Source organism: Helianthus annuus, chromosome 3 (assembly GCF_002127325.2).
Source record: "Helianthus annuus cultivar XRQ/B chromosome 3, HanXRQr2.0-SUNRISE, whole genome shotgun sequence".
NCBI lineage: Eukaryota > Viridiplantae > Streptophyta > Magnoliopsida > Asterales > Asteraceae > Helianthus > Helianthus annuus.
Window position 1 is genome coordinate 138,693,691 of NC_035435.2, and position 15,177 is coordinate 138,708,867.

Genomic DNA, 15,177 nt, shown 5'->3' on the forward strand with positions numbered 1-15,177 from the left:
ACACCATTACCAAAGGTACTATGGTAACCATCATCATCAAGTAAACCTGCGAAAATTAAATTGAGTCTAATATCTGGAACATGTTTTACATTGTGTAAAACCAACTCCATCCCAGTGTCAAACTTCAAGCAAACATCCCCAACACCTACAATCTTTGATAGCCCGTTATTACCCATCTTAACAACCCCAAAGTCACCAGGGGTATAAGATGAATAAAATTCCCTTTGTGATGTCACATGACACGTAGCACCACTGTCAGCAACCCAACTCGAATCATCACGTGCAATGTTCACCATATCATAATCACAACAAATGAAGAACTCTTCAGTAGCAGTATTAACTTCAGCAGTATCATTGCCACCATCATCCTTTTTATGATTGTTCTTTTGATTGTTGTAATTAGCTTTCTTGTTCTCCCTTTTTAATTGTCTGCAAAATTTAATTGTGTGTCCTTTCCTACCACAATGATGACACTCATAATCAGCAAACTTACCTTTGGACTTACTACGATGCTTCCCTTTGTTACTCAGACCTCTATTTTGACTTCTCCCCTTGCTTTATGTGACTAAGACATCCGAATGTGAAGAGGAACCCTGTGATTTTCTTTTCATCTCTTCATTTAAAATACCACCTTTAGCCATTTCCATAGTAATAATACCATTTGCTGCAGAGTTGGACAATGATCTCCTAAAAGTCTCCCAAGAATCCGGTAAAGTACCAAGAAGCCATAAGCCTTGTACCTCGTCTTCAAACTTGATACCCATTCCTGCAAGCTGATTAATAATACCCTGAAAAACATTCAAGTGATCAGTAACAGGAGTTCCATCATTGTACTTCAAGTTAATCAACTGTTTAATTAACCATTGGGTGTCAGCCCAATGGCCACCAGCCCGCATTCTAACCCGGAGGTGGCGGGTTCGAGTCTTGCTCGTTCCCAATGCCCCTACGGTAGCGGATTTACCCCCAGACTCAGGCTTGCTGGGTGGCGGTCTGCGAGGTGGGATCACCTCGACGGTTGGGAGGACCGTGGAATATCCCCCCCCCCCCCCCGTTTAATCAAGATCAGTTTATTGTTTCCGGTCTTCCGAGCATACAACTCCTCAAGCTTGTTCCACAAAGTACGGGAGTGAGTCTCACCGCTAATATGGTTCAAAACATTATCATCAACCCATTGGCGAATATAACCACAAACCTTTCTGTGCAATATATTCCACTCTTCATCTGTTTTATCACCCGGTTTGTTGGTATTAAAAACATGCATATAATAATCCTTAACATAAAGGAGATCTTCCATCTTGCCTTTCCAAACATGATAATTAGAACCATTCAAATTCACAATCCTACTTGTATTAGCTTCCATCGTTCAATCAAGTTTCAACCCAATAACAAGAGCCTATGGCTCTGATACCACTAAGATGGGAAAAACATGAAACTCGGTCACAAACGGTAAACACAAACGCGGAAGCAAACTTCGTTTGACCAAGAGTTTTCCCAAACTTGAATGACTGTGTCCAAAAATCAGAGTGATCCGACGGTTCAATCTCCGGGAAATTGACGACCTCTGCAGCTGGGTATGAAAGTGACGGAAATTTTCTTCTTTTTTTGTGAGACTTTTTGTGTGTGTTGTGAGGGTGTTACAAGCTGAAAACCCTACCCTCTTCTTTTATCCATACACAAAAAATAAGAGTGAGCCATAAAAATAATTGTTGGGCTTCCTCATAGGCCCAAAAAAACCCAACAATTTGCTTACTACTTAGTATGGTTATACCACCGTGTGGAGGTTAAATACTAGTTTTTACTATATTATGTAATGGACGTCTTGAACAAAGGGTAAATAGTTAGTTGTTTCTTTTTAATTATATTAAAATTTTAAAGCATTATTAGTAATAGTAAAATCATTAATTTCGTTTTATAACTCTTTTTTAATTTTAGATATTTGATATACATAACTACAATAGATATTAACTTTATTACATTTTGTTTTAACCGATTTTCTGATTTACATTTATTGCATAAAACAACTAAAGTTTCATTTTTGATAATGTATTAATTTTAGTGCTAAAAGGTTCACTTAAAATATATTTATGATGCATGTTAAAGAAAAAAAATTCAACACAAAATCAATTTTGTTATAGATATAAACATCTAGACATGGATTGTGGATGCTCTAAAATCATATCTATATCATTTCTTCTCGGGTTTTGCCTTTTACAACAAAAAACATCTCGGTACGTCCCTTTTACAAAAGCCTTTCATCAACAAACACGCTTTGCCTTTCTCTTTCCCTCATGTTCTTCACACATAAAAAAAACTAACTATTTATGAGAAAAAAAGGGTAACTTTGTAGAATAGTAACCAAGTTTTTAAAGTGTTCTAATTAGGTCACTCAAGTTTCAAATGTGTTACAATCAGGTCACCCAATATTTATTTTTCATTAAAATTAAGTTTTTTTTTTTCATCCATTTCATAGGTAACCGTGATGATGTGGATTTTTGTTTTTTTTTTCTCTTTTATTTGATGCTAACGTCGAGTGAAGACGTAGATTATAACTTGTTTTTTAATTTTTAATGTAATTAAAGTGTTTTTATTTTATTTAATTTCATATATTAAAATAATACGACCACGGTATCTTATGCTCCTTTTTTTCTTGACACATGGAAAAACGGACATGAATCGATTTGAATGTTAAGTTATCTAATTGAGACAAAAATGATACGAGTGACCTAACGAGAACAGTTTTAAAACTTGTTTACTATTACGTGAAATTTCTAAAAAAAAAAAAATTGAAAAAAGAATCGGATAGAAGCAAGCATTTTCCATTAATTTCCAGAGGCGACAAGTGTCCTCCATGGATCGGCTAACTTAGAAAATGAATAAAATTTAGGGTTTTTGTTCCAAAATCTCAAATCGATCCACATCAGGTTCTTCCAGTTTCTGGTAAGCTTTTCGTACAATTTCATCTATCAAATCTAACTTCCTTTAATACATACATAGATATCATCACCTCATTCATGATAACATACACAACTCCATGACATTTAGCACCACAAAACCCTAGAAATCATTTAGGAATCATGGACGGAGATCCAAACGACCACTTCCACCGGAACGAAGCCATCTCCGCCGTAGTAGATGAGGGTTTTCTAGGGGAAGATGATGATGATGATTATGAGGATCTTTACAACGATGTTAATGTCGGTGAGGGTTTTCATCAGTCTATTAGGAAAGATGAGGATTTAGGGTTTAAGAATCAGGATCAAGTTGAGAACAAGTTGGAACCGGTTGAGCAACCGGTGCCGGTGGATGATGGAGGTGAGAGGAAGTATGAGAGTAACGATGGTGGTGGTGGTTCTAGTAGAGTTGAAGTTGATTCGAATGTTCGGGTGGGAGTGAATGAGGCGGTGGGGAGGGCATCCGGCGGAGCGGTTGGTAGTAATTCGAATATTAGGGTTGAATTAGGGCAGGCGTCGATTAAAGCAGGTGAAGTAGAAAGAGGGCCTTTGAATAACGAAAACGGCATGTCGAATGTAGGGATGGGGCAACAACAGGTTCATTATGTTGGGACGGGAAATACGGGGAGTTTAGGTAATGCTGGTGGTGATGGTTTAGCTGCACAAGGTAGTGGAAATGTCAATGGTTTTGGTAATGGAGGGGGTGGTGGTGCGGGTGGGGGGACGATTCTATTCGTGGGAGATTTGCATTGGTGGACGACTGATGCTGAGCTTGAGTCGGAACTTTGCAAGTATGGTCATGTGAAGGAGGTGAAGTTCTTTGACGAGAAAGCTAGTGGAAAATCGAAAGGGTATTGTCAAGTTGAATTCTATGATCCGTCAGCTGCCATAGCTTGCAAGGAGGGAATGAATGGGCATGTGTTCAATGGTCGTCCCTGTGTTGTTGCATTCGCTTCTCCATTTAGTGTTAAAAGAATGGGAGAAGCACAGGTCAATAGAAACCAACAGATGGCTCAGGCTCAGTCATCTGCAGCTCAAGCTAAGAGGGGTCCTGGAGACCTTCCTGCTAAACCAGGCGGCAACAATATGCCAGCTGGTGGGAATTTTCAAGGTGGCGGTGACAACAACAGAGGATACGGTAGAGGAAATTGGGGTAGAGGTAATGGGCAAGGTATGGCTGGCCGTGGTCGCAGCGGTGGAATGGGTGGACGTGGCGGGATGGGTGGCCGTGGTATGATGGGAAACGGGTTTGGACCGTTACCTATGATGCATCCCCAATCAATGATGGGTCAAGGGTTTGAGCCTTCTTTTGGAGGCCCAATGGGCCGAATGGGAAGTTACGGTGGTTTCCCGGGTGGGCCCACACCTCCGTTTGCAGGTATGTTACCTTCATTCCCACCTGTACCTGGGTTAGCACCCCATGTTAACCCAGCGTTTTTCGGGAGAGGAATGCCGATGAATGGAATGGGTATGATGCCGACAAGTGGTGCGGATGGGTCCAACATGGGAATGTGGCCAGACCCAAATACGGCTGGGTGGGCTGGTGATGAACAGGGCGGTCGAGTAGGTGAATCTAGTTACGGTGAAGAAGCCGCTTCTGATCAACAATATGGTGAAGGTACTTCAGATAGAAGACATAGAGATGATAGAGATCATGAACACGGGTATGAAAGAGACTTACCAAGAGAAAAAGAAGCGGTTCATGAAGACGAGTGGTCCGAAAGAAAGCACCGAGATGAGAGGGACCAGGCACGGTCACGTGATCGGGACAAGGACAGGGACCGTGAACGTTCACGTGACCGTGGTAGGGACCGCCATAGGGATGAAAGGGACAGATATGCTGATCATCATAGGTACAGGGAGGCTGAACCAGACTATGATGATGAGTGGGACCGTGGCCGGTCCTCGCGGACTCATGCAAAATCAAGATTGGCTCAAGAGGATGAACACAGGTCTAGATCTAGGGATGCTGACTATGGGAAGAGGCGGCGTGTGACTGCAGAATGACGGTGTGTGGTGGTAAGATATCATCTTTATCCTTCTACAGTTTACTTGCTAATATTATAAATTTGCTGATAGGTTCTGAAACTTCACTGTTCATTTCTTGCTTTCCTTACATATAGTGAACACGGTCTCTTTTGAATTTGTCAAATTGGCTTGTGTGTAGATGTTCCTAAAGAACTAGTTATTGGGTACATGGTAAACAGTTGTCTTAATACACTCCTACATTTATGAAATAAAATACACCGTTATTTGGTTTGTTTGCCTGTGCACTCAGGAACCTTTTGCATGCCTTTAATAATTTAATATTATTTGAAAATGTTAGCACTTCATTAATATATCATATTATCATGCTGCTTCTGATAGTATTTTTGCATAGGTAGGTTTGTGATGGGGAACTGAAGCTGTTCAGAGTTGTGTTAGCTTTTGAGATGCAAAAGAGCCCTGGGGTTTTAGCTACAGATATACAAGTGGAACATTGTTTCATCTTATTAGTTAAAGTCTGTTTGAATTTATCATGTATTTGAAACTATGTTGTGGCTTATGTTTCTTTGCCGGTTAACCTAGACTTTACTACTATGTTTAAATGTGAGTTGTGTTAGGATTTTTGCAGCTTGTTTTGGAGGATTAACCTCCTACTTTCGGTTGTTTTCATATGTATTTTTTGTTGTATTTTTCATTCTTTTGTTGTATTCGTATGTATATAGCTCTGCCGGCTGTGGCTTCTAGGTATGTAGAGAATAGTGACTAGGATTAACTGACCACTTGAATGGGATGTCCACATTGGAACCTCAAGGTCAACAACACTGTATGTATATTATGTTGATACAGATAATCAATGCGACTCTTGGATTATGTTACTTTTTTAATATTAACCTGTGTATGCTACAGTTATTTAAAGTTGTCAAAATGTTGTGGACAAGGTAACTAATAAGTAATTACCATATCTTTTTTTGTGTCAAGTTGGTTGAAAGTTCAAAACCCGGCTAATGCCAAAAGAAAATACATCCTTGTGTTGCCACAGCGGTATTTGTGTTTTTACGCGGTTTAAGTTTGTGTGACAGTGAATTTGAACTTTGTGAATTTAGTTAGGTCGGAAAAACTACTTGATAACCTTAGCAGCCAATCCAAAAAGGTCATAATTGTGCCGCTTAAACGTTAAACTCATATAACCATCATCTTTCATATAACCATCATCTTTCATATAACCATCATCTTAACATTCAAATTTTAAGCCTTCTACCTTCTTATTGAACATAAATGTTCTAAATGGTGCGCCATTGATAAGAAGACTTGGTACTTTTGGAAAAAAAAATATCAATATCTATATCCACGCCAAACACCCAAGCAAGGGCTCTATATCACCACACACTGCGATCTTCAATACAAGCATAACGTAAAAAATCTATATCACCACTCTGCAGTCTTCAATACAAGCATAAGGTAAAAACTTTTATTAGGTTATGTGTTATGGAGCGTGGAGGGGCCACATATGACCTGTGGGTGTGGAACACAACTTACTTGGGGCGTAAGAGGGGCACTCCCTTTTTTGTGGCTTTCTTTGTGGGCGTGAGGGCATGTAGCCATGACCAATCCACTAAATCACCTCGTCAATTTGACCAATCCCAACATTCCATGTATTTTCTATTTCTTTATTTAATTTAAACATTATCTTGATTATTCTTAAATAACTAACTTGTGTTCAGTAATTTAAACAAAAAACAAGGAGACAATTTTGTCTTTTTCTTCTTCAAAAACAATGAATAAAATGTATTATTGGTGTGTGGTTGAATAAAATGTATTATTGGTCTCGTAAGTAGTTGTTGATTGAAATGTATCATTGGACTTATAAGCAGTTTTGACAAGTATTTGGATCGATATTTTGGATGATAAATATTTGTTTAGAAAAACTTAACATTAATTACTAAAAATAATTAACAAAATACATACTTGAGTGAAAGGTAAAACCACTCCTACGTGGCAACATTTTTTTCACTTTCACCTTTCATATTACCCTTACCATAACACATAGTTTTAGCATTCACACAATTCTGCATGAAAAGTAAGCCTTATTGGCTGTTGGACACGAACACAAAACAACACAAGCATCTGAGTCTAAATATTGAAACCATCAAATTATGAGCACAGACAGATTTTCCTATAATTTATACTCACATGTCATGTTTTATGCATAACAAGCAGCATTACCATTTACCACTGCACTTCTACTCTTCTTCTACCTCTACAGTGGGCACCCTAACGAAATAACATTAAGTTACATGCTTGTACCAGAAGCAACAACAAAAAACAAAAACTACATAAGAAATGATTCTTTTTTCGAATCAAAGCAAGACCATCATCAAGCCTTGACCCCTTGCCCGGATGCTTGTTTTCCAGTCTTCTCCGGTTCCTCTTCATCCTCTTCCTCAGCCTCGTCAGCTAGCTTAGTCAGCTCTTCCTGGATCATGAACTTTATGGATGCCTTTCTTGATGTCAGATCCGTATTGAATCGCTTAGCTGAAACAAAAAAAAAAAAAAAAAAAATAATCAGAAAGAAAGAATGTTGGACACCCAAGTCAGTCAAAATGCTAATGACTGGGCGGCTCAAGTTGTGGGTCAAAATGTGTACTGTATCAATCGAAGGACAACATAATTTTTAAATGACAATACAAGTTTTTTGAATAAAATGATATAGAAGGTTCATGTATTACTTTGCGCATCTTTTGAACTGTTTCCTGTTAAGCAGTTTTTTTAAAACTTTACCGGTTGGTAACTTGGTATAAACTAAGGAGGAATGGAGGATGCTTACCAAGATGCTTGAGAATATCGGTAAATGTTGCCTGCAAAACAGAAACAACGCAAAACTTGTAAGAGATAAAATGCCAGATCTTATGCATAATGCATCAAACTCAAACCCTAATATAATGAACGTGTTAATTTTCTTTCAAAGTTAATCCTCAGAAAAAAGTGGTGATTGGTATGAACTGAGAAATCATTCGATGCCAAGGGAAAGAACTATAAATTATCGGTAACAGATTCTCACCGTATTGAAGTCAACTTCCTTAAGGATCTCACAGATTGCTGTTCTAAGGTCATCATCACTTATCTTCTGCTTTTCCGATTTTGGCTTCCCTTTCTCATTCTCCGTCTTTTTTCCTTTGTTAAAAAAGTAGTCATCAGGGTTAGGGTATATAATGAAACAGGTAGAGCGTTGCTTAAAGTGTATTCAAAATGCTTAAAACCTTCCAGACTGTTTAATGACATAGTTTCTGTTGTCACATTTTGGAAACTAACCACTAATACATTTAGAATTTTTTTGCTAACATAGCACCATCTTCAGATGGTTATATGTTATTGACTAAATATCCAACGATACTTCTTTTTAGGTTGTTGGTGGTTGAAGCCATCCGTAAACTGGTTAAATAAAGTAATTTTCTCCAAATTTAACCTTTTTGTGGTCCCATTAAGAGAAATAAAAGGTGCTTGTGGATCGGCCCAGCCCCACATTTGACCCAAACCCATTTTCTCAACAGCCCATTTTACCACCTTTAATAATTATGGTTTTAAAAAAGGGAAACATGGCGTACCACTTTTCTCTTTAGGAGCAGGTTTCTTTGGTGTTACAGGCTTATCTTCAACTGCATCTTTCTTCTTGTTTTTCCTTGAGAACGTCTTTGTACCAGGATCACTTTGATTTGCAGCTTTAGAGTCACTGGTAGATGATTTAACTGGTTTCTTCTTTTCAGGTGAGCTGCTAGTCTTTTTGGGTGTAGCAACTACTTTCTTCTTCTCTTTAGGTTTCACACCTGATTCATTTTTAGACGATTTAGATTTGGCTGAACTTCTTTTGCGTTTCTTACTACTTTCTTCTTCAGATTCTGGTTCAGACACATGTTCTTCTTCACTTGAAACATCCTCTGATTTCCCATCCTCGGATTTCTCAGAAGCACCGTTCACATCTTCATGTTCTTCATTGTCTTTTTCCTCTTCGCCACCCTCTTCTTCAGAATCATCAGTTTCAGCCACCCTCTTCTTAGCCTCTTCGGAAACACTTTTAGTTTTCTGCTTCTTCACAAAAAAACTAATATATAAGTATTGTGATCACCTTCAAAACAGATTCTGACTAGATTTGGAAAGATGAGTGGGTGGGTAAGGGTTGAGGAATGGGTTGACACGGAAACACCTTTGTCCAAAATTAATAGATAACTAGGGTCGTAGTCACCCGCGCGTTGCGCCGGGACGCGATTGAATTTGCTACGTATCGCACCGATGAATAAATTCGTAAAATTAAACAAAATGATATCTAAAGTTATTTGCGTCGTAGCTCGGCTCTGAAGATCAAAATAATAAGAAAAGATAAAACAATAAGGTATATAACAAAGGTAAGCGTAAAAGAAAACGATAGGAACTTGGTCGGTTTCGGTGCACTCGTTATAGCAAATAAAAATGTTATATAATATGTCCAAAAGGGTATCCGCACGTGTTCGGTTCGTTGAAAAATTTTTGAAAATTAAAAGCGGTTTTTCCGTAACGGTGTCTGTTTGTTCACTAAAAAGACTAAACTCTAAAAAGCAAAAGGAAAACAAAATAGGCGCAAGCTAGCAAAGCACAAAAAAGGCTCAAGTTAGCAAAGCCTCCCGCTAAACTCAAAAAAAAAAAGACTCATGTTAGCAAAAGCCTTCAAGGTTCATGTTAGCATATTGGCGCCATTCAACTTTATCGGTTTTTTTCTTTAAAAAAACTTAACTCAAAAAAGCAAAATAGGCGCAAGTTAGCAAAGCACTAAATCAAAAAAAGAAAAAAAAACCTCAAGTTAGCAAAGCCTCCCACTAAACTCAAAAAAAGGCTCAAGTTAGCAAAAGCATTCAAAGCTCATATTAGCATATTGGCGGCACTATTCAACTTCCGTTCTTTTATATAGAGATAATAATGCATCAAACACCTTAGCCTTCGAAATAAAACATTTGACATTTAACCTGTTTGGGCCATTGACCCTTTCCTTTTTAGCTATATTACCAGCTTATATTTTTAGGAGGTACCTTAGATGAGCTTTTAGAAGGTGTAGCCTCAGAGGCAGATGTGCTTTTCTTGCTTGGCCTCTTACGCTTTTTACCTGTGGTCGACTGAATAACATGCCATATTATATTCGGGACGTCAATAGAGTGAAAAAATAGCAATTTTTAAAGCTTAAATGCAAACCTGATCTTTCTCTGCAAGCAGCTCACTAGTTGTGGCATGAGGAGTCAACATAAAATCTATCAGCTTCACCACAATATCTTCCTGTTTTAGCAAAACAAACATGATGTCATACAGCTATCTGATGAATATTCCACATTAAATTTATAAAGAACCATAGAATGACTAAACAAACCTTATTAGTTCTGCTGACTGTCGTCATGTCAAATATATCACAGAACTCCGAGAGCTTCTCTTTATTAAGCTTGTCAAGCTTTTCTTTAACTCTTAATTTATGCTTTTCCTGGAATGATGATAAATATTTACTGCTCACACTTATAGAAACGGCAATAAATGTATCACAATTCACAACCAGTACATGTCATGCATTTATATCAAAATTAGCTTTAGAAGAATAGATCATGCATATTTTTCTAATGGAATCATATAGTGATACAGATCTCTGAATTACTACATGTGTAAATATCTATTTATTTATTTATTCTCTACATATGCATGCTTGTCATACCTTGTAACTTTAAAAAGAAAATAGCTAGTGAGAAAATAACATCAACATTCTACTGTAGATGAAATGACTATTACCTCATTATCAGGCCAGACAAAGCCAGAAAACTGCAAGATATTACTCTTGACCTGCAAAGCCTGCAATTTCAATCCAAGCTTAATGTTAGGTATCAACACGTTTAGGCTAGTGTAAGCCCACAAAGTACACAAGAACATCAAAGAAAACGGGAGCCAATATATAGATAGAACTATATAAACTGCTGCCGAAGTCCATACTTACAGAAATTTATTTATGTATATGTATTACTAACTACAATTTATGTGCATGATTCGCACCACCAATGTAGGGTTTGTACTTCGTTATGGTAAACTTTAGACATCGACAAAATATACATCAAAGAGGATCAATAGGTACCACATAAAAGACCATATAGATTCATAGCATCCATGAGCTGAAGTTTGATTACCTTTCCTCTCCTCCCAAATAAGATAGTATGGAGCAGTTTGAGAGTGTCATCGTTCGCCTTCCTCTTTGATAACTTGTATGCAACTGAAATGTAAGACATAATTTAGTACACATTTAAATATACGTTTTGTTCACATTGTTGTCAATTTTCTTACTTTCTACTCTATCAGTCCCCAAAGATGCAATGTTAGACTCAGAGCATGGTTCAATTAAAAATGTTGGATACTGATCGAATGTCTAAAAATGTGCTTAATTGAGTACAGAATACACAAAACATGTGGAACACAATCAAATTTACAAATTCGAAGTAATGATTCCTGTAGAGCAAAAGTTACAGTATGCTGAAAACGCATCTGGCAGGTATCTTTTACAATTTATATTTATATTACTTTAAAACCGAAAGAGTCTTTGAAAGCAAATCAAGGGGTATTTAATGCAAGAATATGAGAAAATGAACATAAAACCTTACCATTGGGAATATCTTTCAGTGCTGTACCACAGCCCTGCAAGTTGCCATTATAACAACAAATATAGTAGATTTAGTTGAGTTATTTAAAGACAAACAGCAAGAACAGTCTTAAAATTCTAAATGAAAAAAACAACCTTTAATATATGGAATTCCTTGGTACTGTCTCTCTCAATGACAGCAACCAGTCGTTCTACAGACTTCCGTTGCCGTACAGGCCGTTCAATTGTAGGAACAGCAGGAGTTGTTGGTTCTTTTTCTTTTTTCTCCACTGATGCTTTTGTCTTGCTGTTACTTTTTTCATCACCGCCCTTCTTTTTTGCGCCTTTTTTCGTTCTCTTCTCCTCTGGGGTCTCTTCCTGATCCTCTTCTTCTTGATTCTCTTCTTTGTTATTCTCTTCTTCCTCTTTTGAATCAGCAGCTTCTGTATCCTTATTCTCCGTCTCCTCGTCTGGAGCTTTCTTGTCATCAACTTCCATTGGCCCACTCTCGGGTTCTTCATTCCCTTTTTCTTCCTCTCCTTCTCCTTCTTTCTTTTCTTTTACATCTTTCTCCATCTCTTCAACCGCCTCCTTTTTCTCACTCACATCATTGGCTGCTTTATCTGTAGAGACAGTCCCGTTTTCCACCGTCTCTGCAACTTCAGCAGTTGCACCTTCCTCTCCCATAACTGTATATTTTATTTCAAACAATTAAGTAAAAGCTTATTATAAGTCAGCACTGATGCAGGATTTATCTATAAGTCCGAATGTTAGCAAGCCCTAGCAAGATCCACACACACCCACGCACACACACACACGCACACACACAAACATATATATACACACACGCACACACACACAAACATATATATACACACACACACACAGTTACAAGCTGCATGAGACAATGATTTCATATCAACAGATTAACAAACTCGTAACCTAATTGACACGAAAAACAAAACCCTAACAACAATAATAATACAAGTCGCACGTATAAACATCAAATTGAACAACGTACAGTTGCAAATCAACCATTTAGAACAAGTGAAATTGAACAAACTTACATGAATTGTGAAATTAGGGCTGACGTGAAGGTGTTTTTTTTTTTTTGAGCTGAATTGATACGAAAGGGGGAAAAAGATGTTGAGTTGAGAGTGTTCGGACTTGAAAGAGGGAATTTAAAAGCAGTTAAATGTCATGTCACTGGGCGGAATAAGCGTGGCGGATGGACGGCTGAGATGTTATCACCGGCTGGTGTAGGAAACTGACGGTGGATCTTTGCATTTTCGGGATCTGACCGGCAGGCAACCTGAACTTCTTCTCCCAGTTGTTGAAACTTCACTATTGAAGCCTTAAATTTATATATAAACTAGTTTTTGCCCCCGCGTTGCAGGACAATAAGTCGAATATTTCTCTCTCATAACATGTATGTCTGTACAGAGGGTAAAATCGTAATTATATTTTGAACTGGAGGCGAAATTATAATTTTAAACTGAGAGCAAAATCATAATTTTGAGCTTGGGGGAAAAACATAATTTGATTTTGAATTGTGGCAAAAACATAATTTTGAGCTGGGAGCAGAATCGTAATTTTGAGCTAGAGGAAAAAACAACATTTTATTTTGAATTGGGGGCAAAAACGTAATTTTAAATGGAGGGCGAAACCGTAATTTTAAACTGGGAACAAAATTAAAAATGAGTTTTTGAACCGAGGGCAAAAGCGTAATTTTGAGCTAGGGGCAAAATTATAATTTTATTTTGAGTTGGGGGCAAAAACGTAATTTTAAACCAAGGACGAAAGCGTAATTTTAAACTGGGAATAAAATAAAAAAAAATTGGTTGGTCCAATAGGGAAGTGCCAGGCAAGCTGCCTGGCACTATTCCCTTAACTTGAAAATACTTGAACTGTGGGTAGAAACGTAATTTTGAGCTGAGGGCAGATTTGTAATTTTGAGCTAGAGAAAAAAACGACATTTTATTTTGAACTGCGGGCGAAAACGTAATTTTAAACGGAGGGCAAAACCGTAATTTTAAACTGGGAACAAAATTAAAAATGAGTTTTTGACCCGAGAGCAAAAGCGTAATTTTGTGTTAGGGGCAAAATTATAGTTTTATTTTGAGCTGGGGGTAAAAACGTAATTTTAAACGAAGGACGAAAGCGTAATTTTAAACTGAAAGTAAAAATTAAATTAAAAATGGGTTGATCCAATAGGGAAGTGTCAGGCAAGCTGCCTGACACTGTTCCCTCAATTTATAAATGTATATGCGGTAAATTAACTAATAACTAATCTAATGATTTCTCACTTAGAGCATTCACATCTTAGGAATCAAAATCCATGTGTTGGGTTTTTAAAATATAAAGAGTATAAAAAGTGGTTGTGAGTGGAGTAGAGAGAAAATGCTACTATATTTGGGGGGACACTGTTCACCCACTATAATTTTTTAATATATATATTGAAAGTGGTTGTGAGTGAAAGAGAGAGAAAAATATAATGATAAAGGTATAAAAATATTATTTAATTGAAAAGTAGAGAGAAAAAAATATTTGTTTTTAGTGAAAATATATTGATATAGGAGTTGTTTTTTAGTGGAATGTATGTATATTTTTAGGGAGCTGGATATGAATGCTCTTAGCATTGATGATTGGTTACTCGGTTACGCACACTTACTATTGGCCTTAAGTTATTCTACAAAGGCTAGTGTAAGAAGACTTTATAGAGTGACAAGTGTCCAAAAACCCTCCAAAAAACCTCCTAGAAAACCTAACCTTCAACCTCCCAAAAACCAAAAAAAAAAAAAAAAAAAAAAAAAAAAAAACCCTTACTATTGTAGTCCAAGTTATTCATTACAACTACTACTAACAACTCAAGTTACTAATCATTAGAGTTGCTATTTTTTTTGTTTTGAACAGCAAATTTCTTTACTTTCGTCGTCTGTGGGATTTGAACCCAAGACCTTCCCTCTCAAAGTGTTTAAAGGCTTTACTTTTGCCAATAGACCACCACCCCATTGGTCATTAGAGTTGCTATTGATGGACTAACTTGTTGATCATAATTACTATTGATGATATGTTAGGTGTTGTTTGTTTTTTAAGAGGCAAAACGTCTGCAATCTGCGGACCACATCTGCAGACATCTATAGAAGAAGATATGGACCAAACCTCTGCAGTCTGCAAGAAGAAGGCTGTTTGTTTTTTTAACATATGCAGACTTCTAAAATAAGCTGGTGGTGGTGAACAGATGGTAGTGGTGTGTGGTGGACGTGGACAGTGGGTGGTGGACGTGGACAGTGGGTGGTGTTGGTAGACGGTGGTTGTGGTAGATGGTGTTGGTGGGTGGTCGACGTGGACGATGTATGGTGGTGGACGGTGGTTGTGGTAGACGGTGGTGGGTGGTGGTGGTGGGTGGTGGTGCTTAACCCTCTGCAGGCCTTAGAAAATCTTAGAAGTGGCTGGGTTAAGTCTGCACCAAGAAGAGCTTGCGCAGACTTTTTTAATGAAACATCTTCAGAAAAACAAACAGTCTACAGATGGCAATGTCTGCTCGTGGTCTGCGCGACACAGACAAAAGAGGTTGCACAGATCTTTTTTAGAAAAAAACAATCATCACCT

General features: G+C 37.6%; 2 protein-coding genes across 4 annotated transcripts; one reads left to right on the forward strand and one right to left on the reverse strand.

The window, feature by feature from the left end:
* The first annotated feature begins 2,814 nt into the window (after positions 1-2,814).
* LOC110929507 (cleavage and polyadenylation specificity factor subunit 6) lies at positions 2,815-5,807 on the forward strand. Of its 2 annotated transcripts, none has more exons than XM_022172665.2 (2): positions 2,815-4,970; positions 5,332-5,807. In XM_022172665.2, exon 1 carries the CDS (start codon positions 3,075-3,077, stop codon positions 4,956-4,958), a length of 1,884 nt encoding a protein of 627 aa, XP_022028357.1. In that variant the 5' UTR covers positions 2,815-3,074; the 3' UTR covers positions 4,959-4,970; positions 5,332-5,807. The 2 variants fall into 2 exon arrangements, with proteins under 2 accessions (XP_022028357.1, XP_022028356.1); XM_022172664.2 differs by having other exon boundaries at positions 2,816-4,970; positions 5,336-5,807.
* Positions 5,808-7,046: 1,239 nt separating this feature from the next.
* Positions 7,047-12,906, reverse strand: LOC110929508 (protein DEK). Of its 2 annotated transcripts, none has more exons than XM_022172667.2 (12): positions 12,633-12,906; positions 11,722-12,254; positions 11,588-11,621; positions 11,120-11,202; positions 10,731-10,790; positions 10,324-10,431; positions 10,152-10,232; positions 9,992-10,075; positions 8,540-9,014; positions 7,996-8,108; positions 7,762-7,792; positions 7,047-7,469 (listed from the first exon to the last, which is right to left on the reverse strand). In XM_022172667.2, the coding sequence occupies exons 2-12, from the start codon at positions 12,250-12,252 to the stop codon at positions 7,312-7,314; spliced, it is 1,758 nt and encodes a 585-aa protein (XP_022028359.1). In that variant the 5' UTR covers positions 12,253-12,254; positions 12,633-12,906; the 3' UTR covers positions 7,047-7,311. The 2 variants fall into 2 exon arrangements, with proteins under 2 accessions (XP_022028359.1, XP_022028358.1); XM_022172666.2 differs by having other exon boundaries at positions 8,540-9,020; positions 12,633-12,905.
* Between the last annotated feature and the right edge of the window lie 2,271 nt (positions 12,907-15,177).